Raw genomic sequence first — 19,449 nt, forward strand, 5'->3', positions numbered from 1 at the left:
CAATGCATGATGGGAAGGGTTTAGGAGCAAGCGTAACAACGCCTATGTACAAACAACAAATCATGTAGGTACGCATCATGACTTTTGCTCCCAAACCCTTCCCACCAAGCATCGCGCACGCTATTTTCGATGACAAACCTTATTAAAAAGATGTGACACAACAAAATAACACACAGTACACAATAGTTGCCAATCGCTTAATATTATAATTTAGCTTTTTCATAGTAATGCCAGTACTGTTAACAATTCATTTAAGTAATAACTTTGGCTACTTAAATATACAATAACCAAAACCTCATTACATTAATATTAAATCATTAAAACATAACAATGTTCTACAACTAATAAATGAGCATTTGCTATCCATTTGCGAAGCAACCGCTACATATTATGTAATACCCAAAGTTTTCAAAGCAATTGAAATCATTCGTATATATTATTAGTTATTTACTTTTTTGGTTTTTAATTCTTAATATTTACATTTTAATTTAGCATTTCTAAATTTCAGATTTTAAAAAGTGAGTTGACATTAATTATACCAATACAAATATAACAATGTAATGAAAATTAAATTAGAGAAAATCAAAAATAAATCAATAAATTACCAAAAAATTGTGCTTATTTAAATTTGATTACAAATTACTATGTTTACATTAAAGCTGTATTTAAATTGTTGACATAACTACCAGGTCAGGTCAAAGTTCATTTGGCATATTTCCAAACTTTAAATATGTGTTAGATACAGAACACTGTAGTCTACAATGTAACAAATGTGTTACTTTTCGTTTTCACGACATACCATGTGAGAACACGCTTATCAAGTCAAAAGATCATTCTGCACATGCTCATATGTTTCTGAGCGTGTGCAAAAATAATTTTGTATTTTAATAGGCACACAGGTGGTTATCTCTTTATTACAGTAGATATTGGATCTGTTAATAATGTTAAAAGGCTAAAAACTATGATCAAGTTAAATCAAAATTTTAATTTATGCAAGAATTCACATTAAAATATTCGTTGCCTTTCAATAATATGTGGGTTGATCACCAACCTATAACCCTTAGTTTAGTTTAATATAATAATATAATCCATAAAACAAACAGAAATTATAAATATTACATATATATACAACTGTACATATTCATCACAATTGTCAGCATTTGATTGCTAAATTTAATAATTCAATGAGATGTTTTAATTAAATGATTTCTATTTATTTTTTTTTAGGGGGGAAAGTTCTAATTAGTAATTATTTAATAATTTAGGTCAATGCTGAAATGGCTTGTATGTTTATATGAACCAAATGTGTATATAAATAGCAATCAACAACCAAGCTTACAGTAACGTTAGTAACACCACATGTGCACTACTTGAATGCATGTTGTATACACACTAGTGTTTACAACTATAGACACCGTAAAACGACTTATAAACATAACAAATGTTTGGATCCTTTTTTGGCATTAAATTGTAGGAATTGTATTAAGAAATTTGACAATTATTTTGTTGTTACAGTGATGCAATTCTGTATATGCACTGTAAACATTGTAATGCCTTTGTAGCAATATCGACAATGGTAACAAGAAAATTGTTCAGGCTTTAATATCTCAAGCTCTGTCTACACTATCAAACTAGTTTGACCAAAAAAAAGTGTGATATGCCCAAATATGGTAGTGATATGACATCATCATGTCCATATATGAGTACATCACATGCTTTTGTCACATAACGTTTGATAGTGTAGACAGAGCTTAAAAATATCTAACGGATTAATGTTGATGTTTTTAAATAAATAATGTGCGTGCTAGGGTAAAATATTTAGTGTACAACTCTAACCGCTAAAAAATAACCAATCTACCTCGCAGCATTATAATGTGAACAGCAATACGCGAGTGCAACATTAACTAAGGCATTAGTCTAGCTACTGTAACTTCGCAGCATTTATATCATTAGCACTTGGAATGGCGTACTTGCACATATTTGTTCAGCTTTCTTCCCTCGCCCCCTGTACACTCTTCGCAGCCTTCTGATTGGCTAAACCCTTCCATGGACATTAAGTTTAACTCCGCCCATTACCAAACTGTTACACAATAACAAAATCAACCAACCAGAATAAAATTCTCAGTCAGGTAATAAGAAGGATGGTTCAACTCCTTGGTTAGGTCAAATGATATGCATGACTGACCGACTTGTTCTGATTGGTTAGATAGCTGAAATTGATTAACAGACCATGGAGGTATTATTTTATACCTCCATGGTTAGACATCGACACAAACTGTTTATCCTGAAAAGGTAGCGCATAAACCATCTATATTCCCTTAAATACATACTTTTGAAAATTCAATCTAATTCCGAACTCTTCTGGAAACCAAATTGATAACCTTACATCATGCACCTCAGTCCGACCGCTTCGGTGTGTCTCATCCTATTACTCTTATAACCCTCACTGGAAATAGAACCATATCTACTACCGACTCCTCGACTTCATCTAAGGAAATCAACTTGCGTCCTGTTCCCCTTCTGGATTCTCCGGATCAGCCGGCGGAGGTAACAACATTGCCACGCCCTCTGGTGCATTGGCTAGATCAGGATTGATGGGAAGTTCAGCCGATGCCGTGGATAAGTTTGAAATTGATTTGCTCTTGACGCACTGGAAGTCCACGTGCCTGCTACGCGCCTCTTCTTTCTCCCAAGACATGTGGATAAATGGTCGCTGCACATAATTGTAAATTACTGTAACAAAAACAAAATATATACATTATATAGTAAATATTTTTGCTTTGATTGAAATGCTACAGTAGAAGTCTTTCTATAAAGCTCTGTCTACACTATTAAACTGGTTTGACAATATGCCCAAATATGGTAGTGATATGACATCATCGTGTCCATATATGGGCACATCACATTTTTTTGTAACATAAAGTTTTATATTGTAGACAGAGCTTTATTGAAATAAAAAAATTTCAACTAAAAAGTTTCCCCTTAATGATGAACTACTGAAATGATTTTAAACAGACTGACCTTCAGGGCGACCTCCTGACCTATGTTTGACCTTCTCCTTATAAGTTGGATAGCCTTCTATCCCAAGCCTGATCTTCTTTAAGCCACGCTCTTTCATTACAGTCTTGGCAACTTCTCTGTTTTCAATATACTTAAAGAACCTGTACATCTGTGTGCTATATATAACTGAAGAAAAGAAAGTTGAAAACAATGATAGTAACAGTGTATAAACATAGGTCAGCCGCAAACATCATTTTATTTTTATTCCATTTTTTTACTTTTTTTTTTTTATTTTCTTTATTTTTTTTAACTATTTTTTTATATTTTTATGTATTACAAGAGTTGACTGTATAAACAATTTGTGCTTACTTTGTGTGTATTCCTCTCCCATCTGAGGTGGATACTGTTCATCCCACTCCAACACATCATCATCCAAAAGGATAACAATATGACATTCTCTTTCACCACGCTGAAATAAAACAATATAATAACCTTTTTCTTGTAATTGGTTTTTATTAAGTTATGGAGTTGGAGAGGTTTTAGACTCGCCCCTCTTCAGCACTTCACTTTCATTGTGTTGTTTATCCTATTAAATATTACAAATACTTACATAAGCACTCTGCAACATCTGTGGCAACAAATATTCTTCTACAAAGTTTTCAAACTCTCTACTAGCACCATCATTGGAAAACTCATGCAACAGATTCCCTGCAAACAAACAAAAATGAAAAAGTTTTTTTTTAAACAAAAAGAGCCTTAAGCTTTGTCTACACCATCAAACTTTATGTGATATTCCCAAATATGGTAGTGATATTCCCAAATATGGTAGTGATATGACATCATCGTGTACATATATGGGCACATCACATTTTTTTTGTCACATAAAGTTTGATAGTGTAGACAAACCTTTATACAGTTAATCTTGTATCCAACTTAACAGCAACTCTAAAAACACAGAGCTGTATAATACTCCCAGAACTATTTTAAAATATTTTTATTTTGACCACCATTTTTTTTACTCAAAAAAGAAAAAATCCCCTTTGGTAAGTGTGAGTAAAATTCTCCCTAACCTTTATTCTTCATAAATATGGTAAGTTAATCATAAATTTATGTGTTCATAACTGGCGGCCGAAATGATAAGACGCCCACTACTGAATGATCAGACACCCCCATTCCCTCTTAGACGCCCACTACTGAATGATCAGACACCCCCATTCCCTCTTAGACGCCCACTACTGAATGATCAGACACCCCCATTCCCCCTTAGACGCCCACTACTGAATGATCAGACACCCCCATTCCCCCTTAGACGCCCACTACTGAATGATCAGACACCCCCATTCCCCCTTAGACCCCACTACTGTATGCTTAGCATAATACTTACTGAGGTTCTTGCATTTGATTGTTGTAGCATTGAATGGAATCAGGAAGTAATCACAGGCTTCTCTCAGTTCAGAGATTGGAATGTTAGGTGGACAATTGATCATTCCTTTCTTGTAATATTGCTAAGAAAACACACAAGATTGAATAATACACAAGTGCTGTGCAAGGTATGTTAAAACAAAAGAAAAGTTAGTCAAACATTCTGGGAAAAACGTTTCAGATGCGACTTAAAACTCTCAATTGTATTGATATTTATTTTATTTCATTTCAAATACGAGACACGAAAGTAAAATTGTAACGTTGTAAAACTAAGAAATGAAACAGGGACAACCACAAAACAAGCAATAAAGATTTTACAAAAAAACTGTATTACTACACTATCAAAACTAGTTTGTGTCCAAATATGGTAGTGATATGCTCAAATATGGTAGTGATATGACATCATCATGTCCATATATGGACACATCACATTTTTTGGTAGACAGAGCTAAATAGCAATAACATCAAAATCAATAACTGTTATCTTCCTGTTTCTTAGTATGTAAGGATAAATATATTATCATTTTGTGATCAGTAGAGGAGCGCTAAAAAGGCATACGGTAACCTCCTTGACAGAGATAACAGTAATTTTGTGGAACGCTAACTATATAGTTGAAGGGTTTTACTCACAAGAATGGATGAGAATAGTTCAGCAGGCATGCCCTCAGCTACCTCATACTCTCCTTTCTCATTAGGTCTGTTGAAGCTGTGATTCTGACTAAACATTCTGTTTTTTAAAAACAAAAATAATAATCAAAAATAACACACTTTATTTCAGCAATTTACAAGCCATATAAAATACCTAAGAAGAAAATAAGAGCACAGCAATCATCAAAGCTTATTGTAGAGGTTGAATATGGACTTAGTCAGTCAGTCTATAATTCACTGACCAGTTACATGATGGATACTTATATAAACCAATTCATTTGAGGCTTAAGCTCTGTCTACACTATAAAGCTAGTTTGACAAATAAAGTGTTATATGCCCAAATATGGTAGTGAGGTGCCTAAATATGGTAGTGATATGTTAAAAAATGGTAGTGATATGATATCATCATGTCCATATATGGGCACATTCTTTTGTCACATAAAGTTTGATAGTGTAGACAAAGTTTTAGGAAATGGCTCTCAACCTGTGATCTAATGCATTTTAACCAATGACATGCACTAGGTCAGGATAACAATTACATCCTTGAATTTGGAAGGCAAGACTAACTCATTTTATTCAACACAACAGTCACCAGATGAAGTATAATCCAAGAACCAGCAATATCACTGTCTTGGAAGGGTGTTTTTGTTATCATTGGATGAGAATGAGCCTGTATCAGTTTGTCCATGTAGTTTAAGCTAGGCATGTAATAGACAAAAGTATTACCTTCCTAGCATTGTGTTTGGTTGTGCCACAAACAATGTTGGATCCACAACAAAGCTGGTGTTATCAACAATCAGTGTCACACGTTCCGGAAGCTTTTCAACCGTGCTCCCATCGTTCTTATTCTGAAGCGGTAAATTGCGTGAACCTTTTACACGCTCGCTTGACGGAAGTCTACATCTTGGTTTAGTCTGTCCAGAGGGACTGGCAGACTTGGGGGCGTAATGCGCCATGTTGCGGTTGTCGTCGGGATTCATAGATTGACTAGTGGATACTTGGTTTTGTCTTTGTTGTCGATATGATACATTAAAAGTAAAGGAGTATCTGTGAAACAAACAAAATGAATAAACTTAGAAAAAGAAAAATCACAATAAGAATATGACGGTTAAGATGCTTAGTAAGTATGCTTAAGAATTTGGATTCCAATCTTGCCTGATGATAATATAACTCTTTTAGCTCTGTCTACACTATCAAACTAGTTTGACAATAAAATGTGATGTGTCCAAATATGGTAGTGATATTCCCAAATATGGTAGTGATATGACATCAGCATATGGGCACATGTTTTTGTCACAAAAAGTTTGATAGGGTAGACAGAGCTAACAAGACTGAACTTGCATTCTGCTTAAACAAACAATACCTGTTGTGTGGGTGGGGCGTTAGGATGGGCTCGTTTTCGACCGAGTCCGAGTCACTACTATCTACAGATTTTCTATGAAACGGTTGCGGAAAGCGTTCTGCCATTGAACTCAATCAAACAGTTTCTGAAAGTAAATAAATACATACCAGATTGTTAACAGAAAGTGCAAGTGAAATCGCATTATCTAGAAAGAATACATATTTAAAAAAAATAAAAATAAAATTACAGAATATTAATATTATAGTCATTTTTTGTTGTTGTTCTAAAGCTCTGTCTACACTATCAAAGTCATTTGACAAAAAAGTGTGATGTGTCCAAATATAGTACAGTAGTGATATACTGTATCCAAATATAGTAGTGATATGACATCATCATGTCCATATATGGGCACATCACATTTTTTGTCACATAAAGTTTGATGGTGTTAGTACAGTTTATATACAGAGCATAAAAGCATTTCTTAAACTTTGCAGTTCTAAAATGTATGGAACTGAATGAATTGATTAATTCTATTATGAAGTGCCAAAAGCCTTCATAATGATCCCAAGAGAGATTTGCTAGAATAGTCACTAAGATAGTATTTCATATAACGCTAATTATTAAGTACTACTTTAGTAAGCTGTAGACAATTGTATTAGTACACTTGCTATTTTTAACAATACAAAAAAAGGTTCATATATTTTTTACAGTTAGTATTATTATTAACTAAAAACTAATTGTATATCCCACTCATGGCAAGCTAATAGAAATACTGTAAATCAAGCCCTGTACATTTTAACATAAATTGAATACACTAATTTAATAAATATTGACACAGTACGGTATTCACAATGAAAGCGATTTACAGTATACTGGCTTTATTCATTTTGAAATATAAAAGCAGCCTGAATATATACACGCAAAATGCATGTATACTGAATTACGCTTGAATACCGAGGTAATAGAAATTTGTGTGTGTTGTACGCGATTTATTGCCTTTAAAGATATATTGTCCCCTGAAAAATAATTTTTACATTTCTTTTTGTTGAATATGCCATTTTAATTTCACATAATAGTTATCCACTTTGACAAAAAATCAGATCGAAACAAAATTTATTTACCTAAAAAACTGTAATTTAAAGCAAAAAATGGTCAAATTGGCTGCCTGCCAGCTAATGGATTTTTGGTTGAATTTTAAAACCATTTATCAATGTTATTGATTTTTCATTGTTTTTTTTCTACAGAGTGATTAACTTTATTAAAACTACAAAATAACCTATTCAAAGTCTGATTTAATTAATCTTCATTTTTCATGTTTTGCAGGGGACAATACATCTTTAACTAGACATGAAACTCGTCACTTTGACGAGTTAGTTATCCGCACCACGACAAACGCCAAGTGCACGTCTTACGTTGGAATATTGCACACAGATAAAGATTATGGCATTATGACAAGAACTGAAGAATATGATATGCTGTTAGTGCTGAATTCTGTCAATTTTGTGTCATATAGTATATACATGCAAACAGTATAATCTGTATACATATTACATACAGTGTAGAATAGGTGAAATTACGGGACCCGCCATTTATTCCAATTTTTAACATGGCGACGGTATCAAAATGAAACACTTAGATAGCAATTTCAGAAGGAAATTATCTCAGGAACAACATATTAACGTGTAGAAGAAATTTGAATACGTAAAATATAGATGCGCACCCTTTTAAATGTGATGAACTATTACGCAAAATATGAAAATACGACTTTTTTTATTCAACTGGCCATATGATGACGTCACAACATCCGATTGGCAAAATGTTTACATGAATTCGTATCTACAATCCAATAGCTTCCATAAAACGTTTTAATCGTGATTATCACATTTTATTCTTACGAGCTATTACAGATTAAAATTTACTGTAAAGATGAAATTAATGACCCACGTAATTAAAATTTTTAGGCATGATGACGTCATAAAAATTAAAATATTTTTATCTCATGCTAAAGAAAGTTGATTGACCTACACAATATATAAATGTAGGAGAAAAAGGAATACAGATACAGTAAGCGTGATGCGCTCCATTGAATGTGATGAGCAATAACGAAAGAGACAAAAATCCTATATTTTACATTCGTGTGGCCATACGATGACGTCACAATGTTTTTTTAGCCTTATCGATGCATGATCCGATATCTACAACTCATCAACTTCTAGATTTTGTAATAAAAATAAACGGTTCACGGTTTACTTTAGAAACTATGACTGTTTAAAAAAAGACATAATTTTGATGATTTTTTAAGCTTTTTCATAAAAAACGCGCATGAAATGTTTAATTCAACGTGTTCGTATGGCGTTATTTAAATTGGAAAAGGTCTAAATTGTTTTCAAAATTACTAGGAAAGGCTTGAAATATATGATTCAAGGGAAAAAAATATGTTTTTAACGCTACGTGCGCACCGCGTGCGTAAAAAATTGCGCGCCCGTGGGAATTTTTGACATGCTCAAAATGACAAGAAACGCATAAAAAGTTGATTAGAAATTAATTTTGCGCATTTTGAAATTTTAAATGCGCGTGCGCGCGTAACTTCTTGTGAAACATGCCATTTTTAATCCGTAGAAAGTTTGCCCCTGATATGACTTAAATTTTGTCAAAGTGTCAATACTAAATGACTTTTAGTTTTTAATCTATGATCAATCATTGAAATTCATAAAATTGCGCGTAAGTTACGTTGCGCACCTATGACGTCATTCAAAAATAGGAGGTGCACAACTTCACGTAAATGCCCATATGTTGTCAAAGTTATGAAATGTTATGTTTACACATTTTAGAGAAACGCGATCCACAAAAAGGAAGGATGGAAAGAAGAATAATACAGAAAAAAACTGTTGATCTCATACAATAACAAGGAGTTATCCGCTTGGTATACCAAGCGGATAACTAATAATAACAGCATTGTCTATGGATGTGATGAAATGAATAATAACAAAAAAGAAATTGCAAGTCTCACTAAAACCTGAAAATAAAATACTGTAGTTTCTCAAAGTAAGAAAAAAGGCATCAGTAGTCATATAAATTTCAATTTTTATACATTTATATCTGTATAATTTGTATGTTATGCATGCCTTCAATAATAACACCATTGTCAATTATGAAAATAATAAATTGTAATAACAAATTTAAATTGGGATTCTTATTGATATCACTAAAACGAGATACCGTAACTATAGTTTCGCAAAGGAAGAAGAAAGTAATATTAACACAACAAACAAGTACTTTTTTTTTTGTCACATGAAGTTTGATAGTGTGGACAGAGCTTTACAGTGTACAGTATGATAGCTGTTTGTAGCATTGTGTCAGAAATTTAACAATAACAAATCTGAGGCATAATGTCTAAAGCGAAATTAAGCATATCTGTGTGAAACCATTGCTGCATGAAACAACAACAGAGCAGATTAAATATTTAAATTGCCATGTTTATTAAATTTTATACTTGTTGGTTAAGAAAAAAGGATATTGCTAAACACCACAAATCAATAGCAAACCGAACCTATTGAATACGTACTGTACAATTTATAAATTATAAAGCTCTGTCTACACTATCAGATTTTACGTGACAACCAAATATGATGTGCTCATATACAGTATGTACACAATGTCATATCACTCCCATATTTAGGCATTTCACTACCATATTAAGGCATATCACTCCCATATTTAGGCATATCACAACCATATTAAGGAACATCACCGTCATATTTAGGCACATCACACTTTTTTTGTCAAACTAGTTTGATAGTGTAGACAGATCTTAAGAAAACAAGATAATTTATAACCTTTAAATTAATTTAAAATAAGAGCAAATACAATTTACAGTAGTCAGTTTTTTTATAATGTATCCAAGATTAACATATTCTAATCAAATAATAACTGTGTTATGAATTTTATCTGCCGAACGAAAGTATAATATATTCTTAATCAATAGCAAGCCATGCATTACAACGCTGTGGCTTTATTGCCTCAGGCAACCGAGAAATAATTGCGCACAGGGTGGAGTGCAAGTTAGTGGTTCACGGTTCACTAATTTACCAACATTGTCATACTCCAATAATAACAAGGGGTTTTAACAAATACCAGATTATGAATTGAATAAATAAAATAATTTACTGTAGCGTAGCCTAGTGATTCATAATTAAAATGAAATTTACATCAAACTTTAATAATAAACAATAAATATACACAGGCCAAGGTGTACATATTTAGAGACATGATCATCCTTTTCTATTAATGAAATTTAAGACAAGTTTAGGCCTAATAATAATACTAATTAGGCCTAAAGCCTTTAAATTCAATTAGAATGATGAATTAATGAATGAGAATAAATCATTCTAGTATTAATAATAGGCTATTGTTAATATGTTTAGGTCTAAAAATATGAATTAGTTATTATTATAAGCTAGCCTCTAGAAGGTACGGTATTTTAAATTAAGATGGCATGGCTAGGCCTACTCGTAGTAAAATAGGTCAAGTCCGACTGTGACTCATCAGCCTACCTAGCCTAGGCTATAGCAAGTTAAGTTCGGCCAAGCAGGTGGTACCGCGGCGAGCTAAAGCCCAGGCCTCATGACCGAAAGGTGTACAATTCAATTGGTTAAAAATGTCAAAAATAATATGTATACATGTTTATAAAAGCATTATCAAGTAGTTAATGAGTTACTTAATTTATAAACAACTTACTTTTTATCTTTTATCTTTACGAAATGGTCAAAATGAACGAAATTCGACGGCCTCTCAGCCTGCCAAACCACCACTTCTTGTTCTTTATTTCAATTTTTGTTTTAAACCAAACAGCGCCACCAATTTGTCCAATATTACAAAACTATCGCCTCTCTCTCAGAGTAGTCCTCATATCTATTCTTCTTAATTAAATTAAACACTGTATATAGTGTATTTATTGCGTAGCCTACTAATAAATAACATGAATATATTATAATGCTGTAGTATTGCAATCAATTTAAATCTTCTATGTGTTGATATTGAAACAGATGACGCTTATGACCAAATACAATAAAGTGTGCCCAATGGTAGAGATATGCCCAAATATGGTAGTGATATGACATCATATGTCCATATATGGGAAACCACCTCACGACGCTTATGACCAAATACAATAAAACACGGAGAAATTATATTTCTTCTTGATATAAACAAAGACTACTAAAGCACTGTCTACACTATCAAACTAGTTTGACAAAAAGTGTGCCCAGATATGGTAGAGATGTGCCCAAATATGGTAGTGATATGACATCATATGTCCATATATGGGCACATGACATTTTGTTGTCACATAAAGTTTGAAAGTGCTTAAGTAACTTACAGTATTAGAGACCAAAAAAAATAAAACAAAGTAAAGATATATTTTATGCAGGGATGAGAATCTCTTCTACCAGTCTTAATTCATGCCTCTGCCATATATCGATAAACGTACATTAAATTACAATTCCATTGTTTTGTTGTTACAAAGTGCGTTAACCCTGTCAAAGAGAAGTGAGTAGGCCCATTGAACAATATCTACCTCAGTGTGAACAGGTATCATTGAAAGGTGATCTAAATAAAACAACTTGAAAACAATGTGATCGATAAAGAAGGGCAGGTATAGCTGAACAAGATACAATAACAGGAAGAAGTATATAGTGTGTTGCTATAACAAAGAAGACATTGAAGATGTTTAAAGCCCACACGGTGCCAGTCGAATTGCTGTTAAATACAAGGCAGGTGGTCAAAGTGCAGGTGGCTGACTAAAAGTGTTGATGGTCATGATATTCAATGGGTAAGTACCTTAATATCGTATGAACAATTGATGCTGTTACCTTCTTGCTCATATTTTATAGGTTTTATGTTCAATTCATTTTCGTTTGGATCTTAAAGAGAGTTTGATGTTCATAAGTTCATTATTTTTAAAATGTAGGTCCCGTATCGTTTAAAATATTTTGGTTTTTCGAACTGAAGATTTTTTTCCTCACATAAACTTTTAATTTTATTAATTCAAAATTGGCAAGTTTTTCTCATTTTGTTAGAATTGACTGTTATAATTTCTGCTGTTCGTTATAAATGTTGTCTTACTTCTAATTCACTTTGCGCTGATATAGCTGCATTATGGGAGTATTATTATGTTTCCATACGTGTATGATCCAAAAAAATGTGATGTGCCTAAATATGGCAGTGATATGCCCAAATATGGTAGTGATATAACATCATCATGATTGTCCATAAATAGGCATATCACATTTTGTTGTCACATAAGGTTTGGCAGTTTAGACAGAGCTTTAGAAGATTTATTATTATTATTATTATTATTTTACACAAAATTTTATAATTTCTTTTGTAAAAGTTCCTCTGTATCTGATCCTTGGCCGTTTCTGTAAGGAAATTCGCATTAAGGTGATTAAACTTGAAATGCCGTGTTTTTATAACAATAAGATGGTTTATATCACAATTAACAATTTTGTCGGCGTAATTGTCAACTAAACCTTTGTAATTACGATTTAGTTGTCTCGCCTCATCAGACAATTCATTTGTTAATGGATATTGTAAAGTATATTCTCCAAGTGCTTTTACCACCTGCACTTTTTAATTTAAGTTCAGTCTAAGTAAGTGTGAGCATGGGAAGAGTAAAATTCTCACTCTTCCCTTAATTAGTTTCTTAATCTGACAGTGTAGTATAGGTACACAAATAAAGTTGAAGTACGTGTGTAAATCTCGAAGATATTCATAATTTATGTTCCCAAATTATGTTAAAATGCACTGTGAAATGTACTTTATAGCCAGTCTTCTGCATAGAGCTATATATGGCAATCCTATTTTAGTGTCACTTGTGGTTATTTTCTTATGAATTTTAACGTTTGTATTGGAAAATGTTACGGTTTCAGCCTTCTTGCTATTTGTGGCATTTTTCGTCTTTTTTTGGACAATAAACCTGAATTATTATTTATTATCAATCATTTTACACAATAAATAGGCCATATAGGTGCACAATCAAAGTAATTTATTTTGTCAGGTCAACAGGGGGTCAATACTATAATAAGCCTAATAATTATTATAATCTCTATTGTAATATTACGGTAATGATATTCACCTCCGGCGTAACTCAACCGTATTTATTCTAGCATCTATTTTGACCAATATAATAACAGCATTCATATAATTTCAATCAAAATCACATGCCATTTCTGTGTTCTTAATTGACTGTTCGCGGACTGCATTACCGGAGCGTCATGTCGCCATAGTTACCATTATTCTCTTAAACACTTCATAACTATTCACATGGATATCAACCTATTAGTATCATAGAAACGAAAACGGAATAAGTAGGAACGTTTTGGTCGAATTTGACAGCGTTTTGTTCGTAATTAGCTCGTTTTTGTTAAGTTTAAAATTGTGTAAAGGTGTGGTCTCGCGATTGAATATCAGTAAGTTTCTTCACCGTTGCAATGATGGAGAAAGAAGACGAAGAGGAAGAAGATGAGGAGAAAGAAGATAAAGACGAAGAAGATATAGAGGATATAAATTGTCAAGCATTTTCCAAGTAGGCCTATTAAAAGAAGCCACCTCACCTCAGGCGTACGACATCAGTCTAGAAACGTGAAGTATAATGTGTAGGCCCTACAATAATTTTAAACTCAGTTTAGAAACGTAGTTCAAAAGTAACGTTTACAAATATTATATTCAAACAAAAAAAACTTCGAGGAATTGTATTGGGATTGAACTATGCATCCATGATGGTTGTAAAATGACGAGGAAAAGAGAAAACTACTTCATTTGAGAATGGAACATGCTAACTGCTGACCAAACAAGTTGTAAGTATTCGAATTTCAATGTTAAATATAACCTGTGTTTTAAAACTCAACGGTTTGTAAAATTGTCTTGTTTGGTGGTAAAAATGAATTGGTATAGTGAAAAATACCAGATCTAAATTTACTGTGGTAAAATTAAAACGAATGTGAATTCAGTGCTATTCATTTGAAAATATGGTATAAAGCCCTGTCTACACTATCAAACATTATGTGACAACAAAAATGTGATGTTATATGATGCCATATCACTACCATATTTGAGCACATCACACTTTATTTTGTCAAACTAGTTTGATAGTGTAGACAGAGCTTAAGATATTTTACGTTTCTTCTTTTTATTTTATTTGTACTAAGGTTGTGATTAAAGCTACGTTCACACTATACGCACGCGCATATGTTCTGTTATGCGATATAGGCCTATATACCATTACACCTTTCATCTTCCTTTTAGTTAGGTAATTTCAGATTGTTTTAGAAATGAGTCATTTTAACACAATTTTTCGTTTATATATTTGTGTCTTGTTATGATTTAATAAAATATATTATCATTTTAATTCATCCGGATGAAACCATCATCTGTATAAATATGACAAGTTTTCCCGCCCTAGCCGAGCTGAATTAAGCAGACACCCTACAACATTTCTGTATCTAGTTAGGCCTAGCTTTATAAGCTTCACATCCAACAAAGTACAGTTACTGTATATGTTATAAATACTGTCCTTGCTCTGTCCATCGTGATAATAATGTATTAATGAGATTCACAGCCTTACAGACTATATAACAGGTACAGTGTATTATATATTGATCATTCTATTATGCTGCCTTCAGTCGTGATCATTCGTTTATAACTAGCCTTATTGATCGGATTCGTGCCCTTCGATGAAAGTCGAACACAAGACGTTTGTTTGAGTAAAACTTATTATGTATAAATGCAAACAGACATAATTATTTTTCTGATTATCAATTGAGTTACGTTCTTAGTTCGACAAACCACACAGCGAAAATTAAATTTATGTAAATTGGTGACAATTGACTCCATGACAATATTAGCTATTGATTTCATATCCTAATGATATTTATTTAATTTTATGCATTTCTGTGATTATTATTATATGGGTCAAAGTCTAGTGTGTCTGTTTTTCCTATTTCAACGCAGAACATTTGTTTTCTGCTGCTGTAGAGACGGGTTATAATATTGGGGTTTATGCGGCTGATACTACTGAATGAATAACCCTTGAACACATAACAAGTATACAATACAGGACTAGATACGACGGCTCAAACACTTTTAATGTTATGCTATGCAGTTTTTTGTCTAATTTAACGATTCGTTTTAAATAGGCCTATTTCCCGGTTGTAGGTGCTTACGAATACCGTATCTTAATATATATTATATATATATTATTAAGACCTGTAATATAAATGTGTCACTTATGTTTTATATTTCGCCTGAAGAGTGCGACCAGCTACATGCTGGTCATACAAAACAGATTTGTAGCGATAAAAACAATGAAGTAACCATGTTTTCTGCTGTTATTTTATTTATTTATGCTCTAAATTGGTATCGAGCACTCTATCCTAACGGTCTGATACTTTCAACCTTAGTATATAAATATATATGTTTAGTACAAACCAAGCCGTAACAATTAGTTACCATGCGAAATATTTTGAACTTTTCTGTACGTGAAAAAATATATCGTAATTCTAGGAGAGGTTGTTTGGAAATTCTACTCCACTCCGGTCCGCTAAATGTAAACATTTGCTTATTTTAACAAAAAATCAATAAACTAGATGACAACATTCTTTTCTTCTTCTTCAATTTCAGTTTACATCAAGATTCGCCAGAGGAATGGAAGCAACCTTTAGGCCTAGAACGTAAATCTGTGTACTTAACCAATCAGACGTCTGCGCGTCATCCGGGTCTGTTCCTCCAACATTTCACAAATAGTATCAACAACGCGTTACGTAAACAAACACGCGCACGCACCCGTACATTTTCTGCACACGAACTAATTGCTTTGAGTAACCCGGCTGTGTACAATACATGTCTTAGTAACAAACGTAGATGGAGGTCGTCTGATTATCAAAGAACACTCCCGCCAATAAGAGACATAAGTTGTCTGCGTAGAATAAACATATTATCAAGCCGGAACACCAGCAATTTAAGTAGCAAAAACAGTGTTCCAAAAAAGCATGAAAATAAACCACTTGGTTGCGTTGTTAAAACAGAGGTACAATGTCAGCTAAAGTTGCCAAAAGTTATGGAGATCACCGACCAGTTGGGAAACGATTGGGAAATTATTCAAGGTTGTAAGAGTAAGAATGAAAAAGGAATCCATAAGATGAATAAAGTGATTGATTTCAAAAAGAAAAATACTGATGAAAAAGGCCAGTCACAATCATCTCTTAATGAAAGACTATCCTCAAGCCCACCAGACGTCCGCAGTACAATTCAAAAACAAGAAACAGTTTCTACCGATAATAAAATAAACCAAACAAATAAACACAACCTACAACTGAACAAACAACTGGATAATAATGAGGTTATAGAAACAGCAACACATGTTGACAAGAAAACTGTCATGTTAAAATATCAGATGTTAGTAAGAACCGGTAAAATATCTTATACAGAATATCTTCAAATAATGTCGGAAATAGCGCATAAATTTCGATTTTATCACCCAAACGAAAGGAGAGGAATACCCATAATATCGGAGCAAACATCAAATGGATCAAGAGTGCCAGTAACAATAGAGGAAAAATCGTCCAACATCGACAAGATCCGTATAAGTAACACTATACCACCGGAGACAAACGGAATTTGTAGTAACAACATTTTACCATCGGAGGAGACAAACGGAACCTGTAGTAGCAACACTATACCACCGGAGACAAACGGAACCTGTAGTAGCAACACTATACCACCGGAGACAAACGGAACCTGTAGTAGCAACACTATACCACCGAAGACAAACGGAATCAGTAGTAGCAACATTTTAAAACCACTGGAGAAAGACGGAATATGCAGTAGTAATACTTTACCACCGGAGTTAGAAAGATTATATTCGCGGCCGTTTATTACCACTAAAAACTTAAGTTTGGTAGACAAACTTCCTGCCGACTTTTTACAGAAAGACCGTGACCAAATTCGCTCAATCTACCCGATGTTTGATTTTATTCTAGAAAAAGAAAAGCGCCACAATGTTCACAAACATAAAGTACTTACAAATAAGACGCACAGGGTCGAACTTTGCCCACCATTGAAATACAGTACTTTTAAACAATTTAAACTACCACTATCATCAGACAATACGAAATTGAAGCAAAAAGTTAACACGAAACACGCTACTATGAAAAACAAAATAGTTCATCAAGAAAACAACGTAGAATCCAAAAATAAAGTAAGATTACCTGAAGAAACTCTTGTCAAAAATACACAATGTTGTAAAGTTTGTCCTCTAGCAGATAATCAAAGAAAAACTCGTCAAAACAGTGCTATAACAATGTCTGATCAAAAAGACATGTTACCTAAAATTATACAAAGGGAGAAAGCGGTTGTAGTAACAGACAGAATTTTATCTAGGCCTAGTAGAGATGCTGACGACGGACAACAGGTAAAAACGGTGGAAAACGACAAGAAACGCGTTACATGGAATGCAGAAGTAGGCCTACGATTTGATTCTTCGCTCTCTTTTGCAGTTCCAAATCCGCCACCTGTTACGCTGGATTACTGCAGTAACCATTCCATTGATGAAATTTCAGGGCAAGACAACTTTTCTGTCAAAGACATCGATACAGGTCACAACTATGACAGCGCAGTTGATCTAGTATTGTTTCCTCATCTTCAGCCTTCGGTGAAGACGTTGGAATTGTCTCCTTGTCGGCGGTACAATGGTGATCAGCATGCATTGGCTACATCTGCTAACCACGCTGTTAGTCACAAAGTAAATGATGTAAAAACTACTAAATGTTCATCAATTAAGACAGAAATTCCGAACAAGCCAATGATGAGCACTCAATATGTTGTATTTGTGTCTCCATTGAAATTATAAAGGCAGCAGCATATACAAATACAAACACTCCGTTAGGACATCTCCCGGAAGCACCTAACTTTACAACCAACCATCTTTAAGCTTGGTTCCCACTAAGACGTAACGCAAGGACGTAAACGCAATGCAAATGACCAAATAAAGCTTGGTTCCCACTAGGACGCAACGCAAGGACGAAGACGCAACGCAAGTTAGTTGACCAATCACAAGCAATTGTTCGAATAATCAATCGCATTTGATTGGTCAAATTACTTACGTTGCATTACGTACTTGCGTTGCGTCTCTAGTGGGAACCAAGCTTATCTTACGTTGCGTTACGTCCGTGTTTTGCGTCTGTAGTGGGAACCAAGCTTATCTTACGTTGCGTTACGTCCGTGTGTTGGGTCTCTAGTGGGAACCAAGCTTATCTTACGTTGCATTACGTCCGTGTGTTGCGTCTGTAGTGGGAACCAAGCTTATCTTACGTTGCGTTACGTCCGTGTGTTGCGTCTGTAGTGGGAACCAAGCATTATGAAACATTCCCCCCTTTAAGGGTACACTTTGTTGGGACTCAAAGGTATCCCCTTACTGTATGGTATTTTGCGTAGTATGGTAATCCTGGTTTACCGTTTTTCAGCACCATTGATGTGATGCATGTTTGATACACAAAATACAAACAGCACAATAAACTCCCTCATTAATCTGATATATGGTCAAAGGTTAATTAATGTTGTGGATTTAGTTTAAGGCACATTCATGAATAATGTCTTCCAGTTTGAAAAAGTGAGATCTCTTATCAGAATCTCCGTCCATGTACAGAACTGTAGTAGTAGTCGTCGTTGTATACTAGAGAAATGTAAGTTATGTAATAAATAGTACAAATAATATTATTTATATCTATACTATTACGTATTAATCTATCATTGATGATTAAACGTTTAAAGATGTATTGTCCCCTTGAAAAATATTTATTTTTACATTTTTTGTAGAATATGTAATTTTATTGTTACATAATAGTTATCCACTTTGACCAAAAACTGGATCGAAAAAAAAAAAGTATTTACCTGAAAAAATGTAATTTAAAGCAAAAAATATTTAAATTGTCTGTCAGAACATGAGTTTTTGGGTAAAATTAACCGTTTATTTATATAAATGG

The 19,449-nt window shown here is 33.5% G+C and overlaps 2 protein-coding genes across 2 annotated transcripts; one reads left to right on the forward strand and one right to left on the reverse strand.

The window, feature by feature from the left end:
* Window positions 1–965: 965 nt before the first annotated feature.
* Window positions 966–11,257, reverse strand: LOC140041003 (BTB/POZ domain-containing protein 10-like). The gene is made up of 9 exons (XM_072087353.1): window positions 11,150–11,257; window positions 6,434–6,557; window positions 5,797–6,117; window positions 5,053–5,149; window positions 4,385–4,505; window positions 3,611–3,708; window positions 3,370–3,469; window positions 3,022–3,186; window positions 966–2,733 (listed from the first exon to the last, which is right to left on the reverse strand). Exons 2-9 carry the CDS (start codon window positions 6,535–6,537, stop codon window positions 2,498–2,500), a joined length of 1,242 nt encoding a protein of 413 aa, XP_071943454.1. The 5' UTR covers window positions 6,538–6,557; window positions 11,150–11,257; the 3' UTR covers window positions 966–2,497.
* A 2,648-nt stretch (window positions 11,258–13,905) lies between these two features.
* Window positions 13,906–19,426, forward strand: LOC140039442 (uncharacterized). The gene is made up of 2 exons (XM_072085045.1): window positions 13,906–13,981; window positions 16,057–19,426. The coding sequence occupies exons 1-2, from the start codon at window positions 13,906–13,908 to the stop codon at window positions 18,315–18,317; spliced, it is 2,337 nt and encodes a 778-aa protein (XP_071941146.1). The 3' UTR covers window positions 18,318–19,426.
* The last annotated feature ends 23 nt before the right edge of the window (window positions 19,427–19,449 follow it).

This window comes from Antedon mediterranea, chromosome 2, assembly GCF_964355755.1.
Source record: "Antedon mediterranea chromosome 2, ecAntMedi1.1, whole genome shotgun sequence".
Lineage (NCBI taxonomy): Eukaryota > Metazoa > Echinodermata > Crinoidea > Comatulida > Antedonidae > Antedon > Antedon mediterranea.